The sequence below is a fragment of the Geotrypetes seraphini genome, chromosome 1 (genome assembly GCF_902459505.1).
Source record: "Geotrypetes seraphini chromosome 1, aGeoSer1.1, whole genome shotgun sequence".
NCBI classification, from domain to species: Eukaryota; Metazoa; Chordata; class Amphibia; order Gymnophiona; family Dermophiidae; genus Geotrypetes; species Geotrypetes seraphini.
Window position 1 is genome coordinate 532,671,399 of NC_047084.1, and position 14,752 is coordinate 532,686,150.

The following is a 14,752-nucleotide window of genomic DNA, read 5'->3' on the forward strand; positions in this document are numbered from 1 at the left end:
CAATGAACAGAGCCAAGAATAGAAGAAGGAAAAAAATGCAGGTTATCTTTTCGAACACCTCCAAATCACTATATAATAAGACTAAACTCTATAATCAATGACAATGTCAACCATACGCCACATCGATCATAGAGGAGCTCAAACACATTTCAGTTGCAAAATCTTCAGATGGCTGTTAAAGTATATGACTAAAAATTCAGCTCAACTCTTCACTGTTGTAATTTTTTCTATTTTTTCATATTTTTATATATAATACTCTTCTATTCAAATTCTCAAATTTTTTCTCAAAACTTTCAATCATCAAATAAATTGACTTATCTTTGTTAGTTTCACAGCTGCATCCCTTCCGACATGAATTCATGTTTCATTCACTTCATCAAGGGTCAAGGTGACATATTGCCTCCATGTAAAGAACTTTTCAAACTATTCACCTGCTTTGTTCTATTCAATATGGCCCAGGTGGAGCAACGCACAGCATTCAGCGTGCCAGAAGGCACTATAAACTGTTTTCGCAGTTTTGTAAAAGGGGAGGTTAATTTAATTTTAGGCATATTTTTAAGTAATCGTGTATTTATTTGATTCTCTTGACTATCTTACCCACAAGTTGTTCAAACTGAAATACAATTAAAACATTGAGCATTCTTAACAGACAGAAGACCTAAACATTACATTTATCAATAACTACATATGAGGATAAATCAAAAAGTAAACACAAAATACATTTAACGGCTTTAATAGAAGTAACTGAGCATATAATTTTTATCCCAGGACAAGCAGGCATGATATTCTCACATGTGGGTGACGTCATCTACGGAGCCCCGGCGCGGACAGCTTTTCAAGCAAACTTGCTAGAAGTTTCAAGTTTGCACACTGCACCACGCATGTGCGTGCCTTCTGCCCACTAGAGGGCGCATCCCACCTCGTGGTCCTCAGTTCAAATTTTTCCGCGGAGCAAGAAAGCCCTGTGGATCTGAGCTCCTGTGTTTTTGCCTTCTAGCTGCCGCGTTTAGTTTGTTTATTGATCGGATTAATCGCGGTGCTGCTTTATTTTTCGTCCGTTTTACAAAAAAAAAAAAAAAAAAAAAATAATAATAATTGTTTTTCGTTGGGCTCCGGGGGCTCCCGGAAGCCTGAGCCGGGGAACGTCGGTCGTTCCCGGCCTTCTTCTTTTTCTCGTCGATGTCCCGTCCTGTTACGGGATTCAAGAAATGCAGCCGGTGTGAGAGACTACTCTCCATCACCGACCCTCACCGGTGGTGCATTGTCTGCCTTGGGCCCGAACATCCAACAGCCTCGTGTGATCGCTGTGCTACCTTCCAGAACAGGGCCCTCCGTCGCCGTAAGGCCAGAATGGCGGAATTGTTCGCCGTCGACGCGCCGCCCAAGGCCTCGACGTCGGCCTCGGCTTCGGCCCCGGCCTTGACCTCGGCCTCGGCGTCCTCGGGGGCCTCGGCGTCGCCTCGGCCCTCATCTTCGAAGCCGTCGTCATCGAAGCCAACTTCGGGTAAGTCCTCTGTTCCATCCCCTTCAGCAAAGAAGCCATCCTCGAGTCAGGCCAAAGCGGGTGGGTCGACCCCGACCCCGCATCGGACCTCGACTCCGCACACCCCGAGGGAATACTCGAGACCGAGGTCGCCCTCCAGGGAGTGTGCCCCGGACTCGGAACTCCCCACCTTCGTGGGGATTCCGGCCTTCCAGGATCTCCTTCGAGCCTTGATCTCATCGGAGCTGTCGGGAGCCCTGGAAGTGCTGCAGCGTGCTGCGGGCCCGGCGGCGTCGACCTCGGCCGGGGCGCCCCCGGCCTCGGAGGCCCCGGTCTCAGCTCCCTCGACCTCGGGAGCCCCGGCCTCGGCGACCTCGGTCTCGGGTATTGCGGCCCCGTCCACCTCGGCCTCGGCCCCGCCCCGGACCTCGACCTCGGGGGAGCCTCCTGAGCGCAGTGTCCGCCCAAAAGAAAAGTTCCGCAGAGTGCGCCGACTTTCCTCCTCGGCTTCGGGATCTTCCCCGGACGCCTCGCCCTCGAGGCGACCTCGGACGAGGCGCCGATCGAGGAAGCCTAAGCGACCCCGAGGCTCGCCTCGGCGCGATCGTTCCTCGTCGTTCGGGGGCGAGGCGCTGCAGGTGTCGGAGTTGCGCCTCGATAATCCGAGGCTCCTCCGCTCACCCCGGGAAAAGTCTTCCCGTGCCGCCTCGCCGAGGAAACGGGAGAGGACCCCACGGACCCCGGGATCCTCCCCCAGGGACTCCCCTAGGAGGATGATTTCACCCTCCCCCTCGAGGGCCGTGGAGAGAGGATCCTGGGATTCAGGATCGGTTAGGAATCCTCAGTATTCCCATGAGGCCTCCCCCCGCTCCTCGGCGGGACGGTCGAGAACCCCGTCCCCCCAGGCTAGGCCGTCCTCCTTCTCATCTTTTGTCCAGGACATGGCCCAAGCCCTGGGGATTGACCTGATGGTAGGTTCCAAATATTCCAAGGAATTTCTAGAGGAACAGGACCTTCCCACTCCCCCTAGAGAGGTACCTAGACTCCCTCTCAACAGTGTCCTCCTGCAGACCTGGCTGAAGAACTTGTCGAGCCCTCTTACAGGCACGTCTGTCCCGTCAAAAATGGAATCAAAGTATAGGACGATTCCCCCGAAAGGGTTTAATAAGGCGCAGCTCTCCCACCAGTCCCTCCTGGTGGAATCTGCCCTTAAAAAATCACAGCCCTCACGGGTTTCTGCGGCGGTTCCACCCGGCAGGGAGGGGCGGACCCTGGACAAGTTTGGCCGTCGCCTCTATTCAAACACTCTGATGGCCACCAGAGTTCTAAATTACTCCTTCACCTTTTCCTCCTACTTGCGTGGGATGGTGAAGGACCTTCCTCAATATCGGAACTCGTTACCGGACTCCCAAAGAGCAGGATTCGATAAGTTTATGTCCAACCTGTCTCAATTGCGGTTGTACCTATTCCATTCAGTGTACGACACCTTTGAGCTGGTTTCGAGGGTGTCGGCCCTCGCAGTGGCCATGCGCCGCTTGGCCTGGCTTCGCACCCTCGACATGGACCCAAACCTGCAGGAACGTCTTGCAGACCTGCCCTGTGTGGGGTCCGAGTTATTTGACGAGTCTTTGGAGGCGGCGACCAAGCGGTTGTCGGAACAGGAACGCTCTTTAGCATCCCTGGTCCGCCCCAAACCTAGGCCCCCGCCGCAGAAACCTTTCCGGCCTCCGCCGCGCCGGTACCCCCAGAAGTCGACCCCGTCTTTCTCAAGACCGCCTCCGAGACGTCCGTCTCAACGAGGCAGAGGGGGACAAACCCAAGCCCCGGCGCAGGGCCCTTCTAAGCCCGCGCCTTCCTTTTGACGGGCTGAGCGGACGGGGCGGGTTCCCCTCCGCACCTTCACCAGAACCCCTTCCCATCGGGGGGCGTCTTCGGTCCTTCCGGAAGGCATGGACCGCGATTACCTCAGACGCTTGGGTGCTCCGGATCGTCTCCGAAGGCTACTCGCTCAATTTTGTGTCCTCGCCACCGGACAGTCCCCCAAATTTAGCCTTGCGCAACCGGTCGCAACTACCGACCCTTCTGACCGAAGCCAAAGCTCTCCTGAAGCTTCGGGCGGTCGAGCCGGTCCCCAAGGACCAGTGGGGGACGGGATTTTACTCCCGTTACTTTTTGGTCCCAAAAAAGACCGGGGACATGCGCCCCATACTCGACCTCAGGAAGCTCAACAAATGCCTGGCCAGGGAGAAATTTCGAATGCTATCTCTCCCGGTCTTGTATCCTCTTTTGGAGGAAGGGGACTGGATGTGCTCCCTCGACTTGAAGGAAGCATATACCCATGTCCCGGTGCACCCCACCTGCCGAAAATTCTTACGATTCCAGGTGGGAGACCTACACCTCCAGTACAGAGTCCTGCCCTTCGGCCTGGCCGCGTCCCCACGAGTATTCACGAAGTGCATGGTAGTAGTGGCGGCAGCCCTGAGGTCTCGCGGGCTCCATGTGTTCCCTTACCTGGACGACTGGCTCATCAAAGCCCCGACCAGGGAGGAGGTTATCTCAGCGACCCGACAGTCTATTGCCTTCCTGCAAACCCTCGGATTCGAGATAAACTTTCCAAAGTCTCAGTTGAGGCCGGCTCAGTCTCTTCAATTCATAGGTGCGGTGCTGGACACGGTGCGCCTGCGCTCCTACCTTCCGACCCAACGGTTGGAAGTCTTGGTACGGATGAGCCGCCAGGTCTCTCAACTACCAAGGGTGTCGGCCAAGCGCATGATGATGCTGCTCGGCCATATGGCCTCGACGGTACACGTCACGCCATTTGCGAGGCTGCATCTGAGGATCCCTCAGTATACACTCGCATCACAATGGCGCCAGGAGTGCGATCCGGAGTCGCGCCTCATTTCGGTGACTCCGCTTTTGCGGAAATCGCTAAGTTGGTGGACAGACTCTTCAAATCTGTCCACGGGACTAATGTTTCGCACTCCCCCATTTCGCAAGGTTCTGACCACGGACTCCTCGGACTACGCGTGGGGAGCCCACCTCGACGGTCTTCGCACACAGGGCCTGTGGTCGGCAGAGGACCGTCGCTGTCACATCAACGTGCTAGAGCTTCGGGCCATCTTCCTAGCACTTCGAGCCTTCGTTCACGTAGTACAGGACCAGGTGGTCCTCGTCCGCACGGACAACCAAGTAGCAATGTACTATGTGAACAAACAGGGGGGAACGGGGTCGTGGCCCCTCTGCTCCGAGGCCCTTCGCCTCTGGGAGTGGGCGGCCTCCCGGAACATCTTCCTCCGGGCGGTCTACATCCAGGGGGAACTGAATTGTCTGGCGGACAAACTCAGTCGACTCCTGCAACCCCACGAGTGGACTCTACACTCAGCAGTTCTGCACGAGGTCTTCGCTCGCTGGGGAACGCCACAGGTAGATCTGTTCGCCTCTCCGGAGACACACAAACTACCACTGTATTGCTCTCGGATGTACTCGCGGGATCGTCTGGAGGCGGATGCCTTCCTTCTCGATTGGGACGGGAAGTTCCTCTATGCATTCCCTCCTTTCCCTCTGATCATGCGAACGTTGGTACACCTCAGATCGTCCACGGCCACGATGATTCTCATAGCTCCTCGGTGGCCGCGTCAGAACTGGTTCTCCCTACTGCTCCAACTCAGCGCCAGGGAACCCCTTCTTCTGCCTGTCTGTCCTTCTCTGCTATCTCAGAATCAAGGATCCATGTTACATCCCAATCTGCAGTCATTGCACCTGACAGCTTGGTTTCTTGTTCCCTGACCCCTCCGGACCTGTCTCAATCAGTGAGGGAAGTGCTGGAAGCCTCCCGCAAGATCTCGACGAGGCTTTGCTATTCGCAGAAATGGACCAGGTTTTCCACCTGGTGCTCATCTTTCCTCCTGGACCCGGTATCGGCCCCGGTACCCTCGGTTCTGGACTACTTATTCCATTTGTCGCGCTCTGGCCTGAAAACCACTTCGGTGCGTGTCCATCTTAGTGCGATTTCCGCCTTCCACCAACACCTGGATGGACGCCCTCTGTCTCTCCATCCCTTGGTGACACGCTTCATGAAAGGATTACTCAGGGTTTGTCCCCCGCTCAAACCTCCCCCAGTCGTATGGAATTTGAATGTGGTTTTAGCTCAACTGATGAAACCACCCTTTGAGCCACTCAACAAGTCCCTCTTGAAATTTCTGACTTGGAAGGTGGTGTTTCTGATTGCCCTCACCTCCGCTAGGCGGATTGGGGAACTACAAGCCTTGGTTGCGGACCCACCCTTCACCGTATTCCATCATGACAAGGTGGTCCTCCGCACCCATCCTAAGTTCGTCCCGAAGGTTGTTTCTGATTTCCACCTCAATCAGTCCATTGTCCTTCCTGTGTTCTTCCCTAAGCCCCACTCCCATCCTGGCGAGACGGCGCTTCACACGCTTGACTGTAAGAGGGCGTTGGCATTTTACCTTCAACGCACCAAGTCCCATCGGAAGGTCCCGCAATTATTCTTGTCCTTCGATCCCAATCGATTAGGGCACCCAGTTTCCAAGCGCACTCTGTCTAACTGGTTGGCGGCGTGCATTTCCCTTTGCTATACTCAGGCTGGCCTTCCTCCCCCGGGTCGAGTCACGGGGCACAAGGTCCGAGCAATGGCAGCTTCGATAGCCTTCCTCCGTTCCACCCCGATGGAAGACATATGTAAGGCTGCCACTTGGTCTTCGGTTCATACATTCACCTCTCACTACTGTCTGGACACTCTGTCCAGGAATGACGGCCGGTTTGGCCAGTCAGTTTTACAAAATCTGTTTTCTTAAATTTGCCATCCTCCCACCTGCCCTTTTTGGTTTGGCTTGGAGGTCACCCACATGTGAGAATATCATGCCTGCTTGTCCTGGGATAAAGCACAGTTACTTACCGTAACAGGTGTTATCCAGGGACAGCAGGCATATATTCTCACAACCCGCCCACCTCCCCGGGGATGGCTTCTAAGCTAGTTATGGAACTGAGGACCACGAGGTGGGATGCGCCCTCTAGTGGGCAGAAGGCACGCACATGCGTGGTGCAGTGTGCAAACTTGAAACTTCTAGCAAGTTTGCTTGAAAAGCTGTCCGCGCCGGGGCTCCGTAGATGACGTCACCCACATGTGAGAATATATGCCTGCTGTCCCTGGATAACACCTGTTACGGTAAGTAACTGTGCTTTCCACATAGTCCCCATGCAAGGTGACACATTTGTTGTATTTCTTGTATTTTTGTATCCCAGCCATCTACCAACTTGGTTGTCCTCTTAAGGTCATAAAGGTTAACTCTTAAAAATATAACTCATCAAAGGACTCCAAGTATGGATCTGCAACAATCATGGAATCAATATTTGATTGGATTTATCTACTTTGGGAGTTAACCAAATAAATTCTTTCCTTTCAGCTGAATGGATAATCTTTGATCAAATCTTAATGTCCAGATAAACATTATCTGGTTAAGTGGAGGAGGGTCAGAAGGCATTTCTAGGGCATTTCTAAAATTTAAATAGTGCCATTATTTAGCAGCTGAGTGTGGCTTGAAGGGGGGAATATGATGTGTCACTATATCAGGATGAGCTTGCTTTAGCTGTCCCACTGTTATAGGGATCCGGGAAGTGCAGAGAGAAGAGGAGAGACACCAGCCAGGAGGAGATTCATCCATGCCGGCTGACTTCCTACAGGACGTGCCTCTCGCCGCGAAGCGGGCAGCTGGCGTGGATGACTCTCCTCGCCAGTGTGTCGCGGCACACCAGAAATCTCAGGAGGCACACTGGTGTGCCACAGCACACAGTTTGCGATACACTGGTCTAAACCATCTCACAGGGGTGCACAGCTAAAGCAAGCTCGTTCTGACATAGTGATGCATCATATTCCCCCCTTCAAGCCACACTCAAGCTGCTAAATAATGGCACTATTTAAATTTTAGAAATGCCCTAGAAATGCCTTCTGACCCTCCTCCACGGCAGCATCGGCAGCAATCTAAACAGGCTGCTTCACAGCCTTCTCCTGCCAGGGCGTTCCATGTGCTGTGTTGCTAATGACATCATCAGTGATGCGGCAGAGGAATGCCCCGGCAGGAGAAGGCCGCGAAGCAGTCTGTTTAGATTGCTGCCAACACTGCCATTTGGAAGAAGGTATGTCAGTCTCGCGGTCGGCAGAGTTCAGATGGGAGGGAGAGATGGAAGGGTCAGCGGGGGTTCAGCTGCACGGCAGGCGAAGCACTGCTGCCAGCGAATCCAGGGCTTCAACTAGGGCTTATTTTTGGGGTAGGGCTTATATTAAGACCTACTCTGAAAATCATGCTAGGGCTTATTTTCGGGGTAGGTCTTATTTTCGGGGAAACATGGTATTACAAGTGAAATGCTGTTCCAAGTTTCAAGTTTATTAGGATTTTATATACCGCCTATCAGGGTTATCTAAGCGGTTTTTACAATCAGGTACTCAAGCATTTTCCCTCTCTGTCCCGGTGGGCTCACAATCTATCTAACGCTCATAGGAACAGTATGAGCATAAGAGCAGCATTGAATCATTTAGCACTCCAGGCCATGGTAGAAACCGCTATTGCGGTTTAGTAAAGTGTGTGTGGGGGGGGGGGTAAGATAGGACTATGTTTTATGTATGAGGTTATCCTGACTGGTTAAGTGCTAAATATCGGTATTTAACCGGCTAAGTGCCGACTCTGCCCCACAAAGTAGCCAGTTTCAGGTGAGGCACAAACCAGGTATTTTCAGTGGCAATGTCCAGCTAAGTGTCACTGGATATGCCTGGTTAGCCCTAGACAAGTGATTCAATTGGCAGGAGTTGTTTCTGGCCATTTAAATCACTTAGAGTATTAACCCCCTCTCCCCCCCCCCCCAACTGACTGAACGCATATTAATGTGGAGGTTAGTACATCTTAAATTAGTTTGGCAGGCACTACATTTTTTAAGGTGCACCAATGAATGCACATCCCTAGCTCCTTCTTTTGGATCCCAGTACAGAAGGAAGAAACCAGTGGATTCTAAAAGTCATCACTGTGCTTATGAATCCAAGTTTGATTATCTCCTCCTTATATGCTGAGTGACTGATTATCATACTGGGAATATAGCTTTCTTCTGAAAGACCTTCTTTAGCACACAGCGTCAAGAGCTCATAATTCTACTAGACATGAACGGATAGATGTTTGAATTAAAGTCAGTTACTTATATAAAGGGGTTTCTTCACTGTACTACTTCCCTGAAAGCTTTGGTTTTCAGTCTTTGGAATGCTACAGCTCAGCTTATTAAATGTTTTGCAAATTATTTACCATTGATTGCTATGGCTTTGGGAGACCCAGAGATATGTCAGGTCTCGAGGTGGGAGAGTCGGTGGGGTGCTGCTGCACATGGGCATGGGATGGCTACTATACAAGGGGATGGGATGGAGGGATAGAAAACTACTATACAGGGGGATGGGATGGAGGGATGGAAAACTACTATACAGAGGGATGGGAGGGAGGGATGGAAAGCTGCTGCACAGGAGGATGGATGGAAGGGGAAGAAAGATGCTGAACATGGGGGAGGGAGAGAAGAGAGAGAAAGAATTGTTGGGGTGGAGGAGAGGAAGTGAGTTATGAAACAAAGAGGTAAAAAGGTGTGAGAGGGAAAAACCCTGCATATGGTAGAGGGGAGGGAGACATGTTGAGGGAGAAGAGAGTGGGAGAAATGTTGGACATAAGGTGAAGGGCAGGAAGAGATGGTGCAGGGAAAGAGAGAGAGAGAGAAAGAAAGAAATGTTGAACATGATAATGGAGGGGAGGAATGAAAAGAACATAAGAAGTTGCCTCCATTGGGTCAGACCAGAGGTCCATCGTGCCCAGCGGTCCGCTCCCGCGGCGGCCCATCAGGTCCATGACCTGTGAAGTGGTTTCTGACTATTCCTGTAACCTACCTCCACTTCTATCTGTACCCCTCAATCCCCTTTTCTTTTAGGAACCTATCTAGACCCTCCTTGAACCCCTGTAGTGTGCTCTGGCCTATCACAGCCTCCGGGAGCGCGTTCCATGTGTCCACCACCCTCTGAGTGAAAAAGAACTTCCTAGCATTTGTTCTAAACCTGTCCTTTTTCAATTTCTCCGAGTGCCCCCTTGTACTTGTGGCTCCCCACAGCCTGAAGAATTTGTTCCTGTCTACCTTCTCTATGCCCTTCATGATTTTGAAGGTTTCTATCATGTCTCCTCTAAGTCTCCGCTTTTCCAGGGAGAATAGCCCCAGCATTTCCAATCTGTCAGCGTATGAGAAGTTTTCCATATCATTTATCAGTTTTGTCGCTCTTCTCTGGACTCCCTCAAGCACCGCCATGTCCTTTTTGAGCTACGGCGATCAGTACTGAACACAGTACTCCAGATGTGGGCGCACCATTGCCCGATATAGCGGCAGAATGACTTCCTTCGTCCTGGTCGTGATACCCTTTTTGATGATACCCAACATTCTGTTCGCTTTCTTTGAGGCTGTCGCACAGTATGCTGATGCTTTCAATGTTGTGTCCACCATCACCCCCAGGTCTATTTCAAGGTTGCTCACCCCCAGCAATGATCCCCCCATTTTATAGTTGAACATTGGGTTCTTTTTCCCTACATGCATGACTTTGCATTTCTCAGTGTTAAAACTCATTTGCCATTTTCTTGCCCAGTCTTCCAATCTCGTTAAGTCCCTTTGCAGGTCTTCACAGTCTTCCTTGGTTCTAACCCTGCTGTAGAGTTTGGTGTCGTTCACAAATTTAATAACCTCACAGTTCGTCCCTGTCTCCAAGTCGTTAATAAATATATTGAACAGGAGCGGTCCCAGAACCGACCCTTGTGGGACTCCACTCGTGACCCATTGCCATTCTGAGTAATGGCCCTTTACTCCAACCCTTTGTTTCCTGCCTGCCAGTCAGTGTTTGATCCATCGGTGGATATCCCCTTGCACCCCGTGGTTCCACAGCTTCTTTAGCAGCCGTTCGTGGGGTACCTTGTCGAAGGCTTTTTGGAAGTCCAGGTAAATGATGTCTATGGATTCCCCTTTATCCATCTGGCTGTTTATTCCCTCAAAGAAGTACAGCAAGTTCGTGAGGCATGACATTCCCTTGCAGAAGCCGTGCTACATGGAAGGGAATAGAGAAGTTTGACCCAGGGCACAAGGCAAGGATAGAGAGAGAGAAATGGTAGATGGTGGGAAAGAAACAAATATTGGATATGGCAGTGGAAGGTAGAAAAAATAATTTTATTTTCTATTTTGTGATTATAATATGTCAGATTTTAAATGTATATCCTGCTAGCGCTACTACTACTACTTATCACTTATATAGCTCTGAAAGGCGTACACAGCACTGTATATTTTGACATTTATAGACAGTCCCTGCTTGGAAGAGGTTACAAACTAACTTGGACAGACAGACACAACATATAGGGTTGGGGTTAGACAGCGAGCGTGAACTAGGACCTAACAGAGAGAGGAAAAGTCTTTATTGTTTACATATTTTGTTTACACCACAGTGCCAGCATGGGATTGGAGAGGCCAAAGGGGGGTAGGGGGAGGATCGAAAGGCTACAAAATAAACCCACCAGGACATTTGGAAACAAAATAACGTCTCAATGGGTGGGAAAATCAAATTGAAAAATTGATTCAATAGGCCAAATTGAATCGAATTGAAAATTTTTTCCCTGAAATCAGTCAGCATTGTAGAGATGGGGACCAAGCCCCATATCCCACTAACTGAGATGGAACATGTGAGCCCACCAAAACCCACTTAAAACTACTGTACTGCTCACAATCTATCTAATGTACCTGTGGCAATGGGGGGATTACGTGACTTGCCCAGGGCCACAAGGAGCAGCGTGGGTTTCAGCCTCTCCCATTTGCTTATCAGCTAAATAAATGAGCTAAACGAGTGCAATCTGTAATGTCCTTCCCTCTTTCTTCATTTTCCCTTCTTATAGATACAAAACAGTATCCGATATTTGTGGGGCACAAGCCAGGACGGAACACCACACAAAGACACAAACTGGACATCCAGCTGATCATTATCATGAACAGAACCCTCTACATTGCTGCTAGGTGAGTGCACCCATTATAACTCAGCTGATTTTTAATTTTTCCCACAAAATTAAAAATCAGGATGTCCGGGGGCGGTACTTGGAGAGACCTCCCAGGAAAGAGACTTGGGAGTTATGATTGACAAGTCGATGAAACCGGCCGCGCAATGTGCGACGGCTGCAAAAAGGGCAAACAGAATGCTAGGAATGATAAAGAAGGGGATCACAAACAGATCGGAGAAGGTTATCATGCCACTGTACCGGGCCATGGTGCGCCCTCATCTGGAGTACTGCGTCCAGCACTGGTCGCCGTACATGAAGGACACTTTACTGCTCGAAAGGGTCCAGAGAAGAGCGACTAAGATGGTTAAGGGGCTGGAGGAGTTGCCGTACAGAGAGAGATTAGAGAAACTCGGCCTTTTCTCCCTCGAATAGAGGACATTGAGAGGGAACATGATTGAAACATTCAAGGTACTGAAGGGAATAGACTTAGTAGATAAAGACAGGTTGTTCACCCTCTCCAAGGTAGGGAGAACGAGAGGGCACTCTCTAAAGTTGAAACGTAAGGAAGTTCTTCACCCAGAGAGTGGTAGAAAACTGGAACGCTCTTCCGGACTCTGTCATAGGGGAAAACACCCTCCAGGGATTCAAGACAAAGTTAGACAAGTTCCTGCTGAACCAGAACGTACACAGGTAGGGCTAGTCTCAGTTAGGGCGCTGGTCTTTGACCAGAGGGCCGCTGCGTAAGCAGACTGCTGGGCATGATGGACCACTGGTCTGACCCAGCAGCGGCAGTTCCTATGTTCTAATTTTTTTTTCCTGTTGCCTTGAACCTCAAGCTCATTCAAAATCAGCCTGTTTGAGTCTACAGTGCCAAAAGCTGGCATGTACAATCAACTGGGAGGTGGATATTCAAAGCAACTTAAGTGGCTAGAAATGGCTTCTAGCCTATTTAATCGCTTGTTCGGGGTTAACCACTCATTTTCAGTGGCACCTAACCGATTAGGGCCGCTGAAAATGTCCAGTTAGCACCCAACTCAAAACCGGCTATTTTGGGGGCGTTCCATGGTGGAGTCAGCACTTGGCCGGTTAAATGCTGGTATTCGGCACTTAACCCGTCTAATGTAACTGCATTAATAGGACCACATAAAAGTTAGTCCTATCTTCAGCTAGTTAAAAGCCAAATATCACACTTAACCGGCTATGGTTTCACTGGCTCTATAAACCCAGAAATTTAATGCTGGAGCCTAGACATGATCCGGTGAGCAAAACGCTGAGCGCTGACGGCTGAATATCAACCCCTGAACTTTTATATCCCTTCCTTACCTGCCTAGCCACACCATTGCAACTACAGTCTTTGGCCAGAGGCCACAGTTTGCAACAGTAACGTGGACCCTGAGTCTCAGTGATACTGTAGGTGCCACCACTGAACAATGGTTCGGCCTGTGGACATTACCTCAATAATACCACTATCCCAAGAGCAGAATCCTGGCCTGATAATTAAACCCTGGTCTGCCCCTCTTATACCAGGCCAGCCCTACAACTCAGCTCGATTCTTTGTAGGAAATGATTTTCACTCTTTATCTGCACGCTAAGCTGGAACAAATGAGAAAGAAAATATTATAAAGGAAATAAAGGACACCAAGCTCTTTATCATAAGACAGTGTTTCGCAAACTTTGTTGAGCCGCAGCACACTAAACGTAATGACTGTGGCTTGAGGCATCCGGAAGTGCACAGATGATGACTTCATCAAGTCGTCACCATGTCGACGTCCGTGCACGCGTGAAAGCCCTCCAGACAGACCCTGAGCCTCCATTGGGGGGGCGCCAGAAAGGAAGACAAGCAGAGAGAAGGAGAGACACTGGCACCGGCTGATTGCCTACAGGATGTGCCTCTCGCCATGGAAGCACTGTATATAAAATTTAAATAATATATGTGCCTCTCGCCGGGGAAGCACTGTATATAAAATTTAAATAAGAAATATCAAAACAAGAAAACATGTAGCGGGTGTACAAAAGGATCAATGAAGAACAAAGCCATGTTGTGAGCTTCTCGCTGCAACGTCAATCTGAGGATCCTTCACCTATATATCAGGGGTCCCCAAAGTCCCTCCTTGAGGGCCGAATCCAGTTGGGTTTTCAGGATTTCCCCAATGAATATGCATGAGATCTATGTGCATGCACTGCTTTTAATGCATATTCATTGGGGAAATCCTGAAAACCCGACTGGATTCGGCCCTTAAGGAGGGACTTTGGGGACCCCTGTCATAGATGATACAATAGTGAGAAGGGCGTTTTGAAACTCTTTAGCTATTGGTAATGATCTAGTGTACAATAGTGACTGTTCACCACTCTGTAGCCTACTATTTTGGGGTACAGTTTTAAAAACTCTAACATCTCTAAAACTGACACACCTTAATGGGCAGATCGGGGTATATTCTGAAAAACTGGGCAAAGTGCTTTAGAATAGTAGGGATGTGCAACAGGATTTACATCTGGTTTCAGCAAAGTTGGACGCTTGACTTGGCATTATGTGCTGTTCTAGAAAAGGGCAATCACTATTCTTTATAGAATAGTGCTGAGAACCAGTTTTTTCCAACACTGATTTTTGAGTGCCATATACTGAATCTGGACCCTAAACTCATTAATTTGTCTCAAAAATCTAGGCAAATGAATGGCAGGCCTAAATTTAAAAGGATAACCGAAAGTTCCTAAGTTAAGGTGAATTTGCAGCTGAAAACATATGCTCCAGAGTTTGGCTAAAAATAGGGAGCAAATTTAAGGAACTCGGCTTTTCTTTAACATTGAGCCTTGCAAATTTTGGAGCTTGGATCCTTAATCGGCTGTCATTGGACATGTGATTCTGCAAAATCCAGTACTTAAACATACAGGGCTCCTTTTACAAAGCTGCGGTAGCAGTGCTGCTGCGTTAAATGCATCGGATCCCATTCAGTTCCTTTGGGCTTTGTAAACAGTACCCATAGGTAGCACAAGCTACCACTTGCACATGTAAGTGTTCACACATATATAGAGAAGCCCAAATTATGCTGCATAAAGCCTATTAATTCCTAAATTTGGCTGATAACATTGCTAAATATGGGCACCTCAAATGGAAGATCTTAACTGAAGCCGTGAATATTCTTTAAAGATTACATTATATTAGTGACTTTTATGCCGCCATTACTTTGCGGGTCAAGACGGAATATTTAAGAGGTTA

The 14,752-nt window shown here is 49.6% G+C and overlaps 1 protein-coding gene across 7 annotated transcripts in view; it reads left to right on the forward strand.

The window, feature by feature from the left end:
- Positions 1–14,752, forward strand: part of SEMA6A (semaphorin 6A) — a 380,082-nt gene that overhangs the window by 172,545 nt on the left and 192,785 nt on the right. For all 7 annotated transcript variants that reach the window (XM_033929046.1, XM_033929045.1, XM_033929048.1 and 4 more), the window contains exon 3: positions 11,440–11,557. In XM_033929046.1, the coding sequence (XP_033784937.1) occupies positions 11,440–11,557 (118 nt within the window). The remainder of the gene's footprint in view (positions 1–11,439; positions 11,558–14,752) is intronic.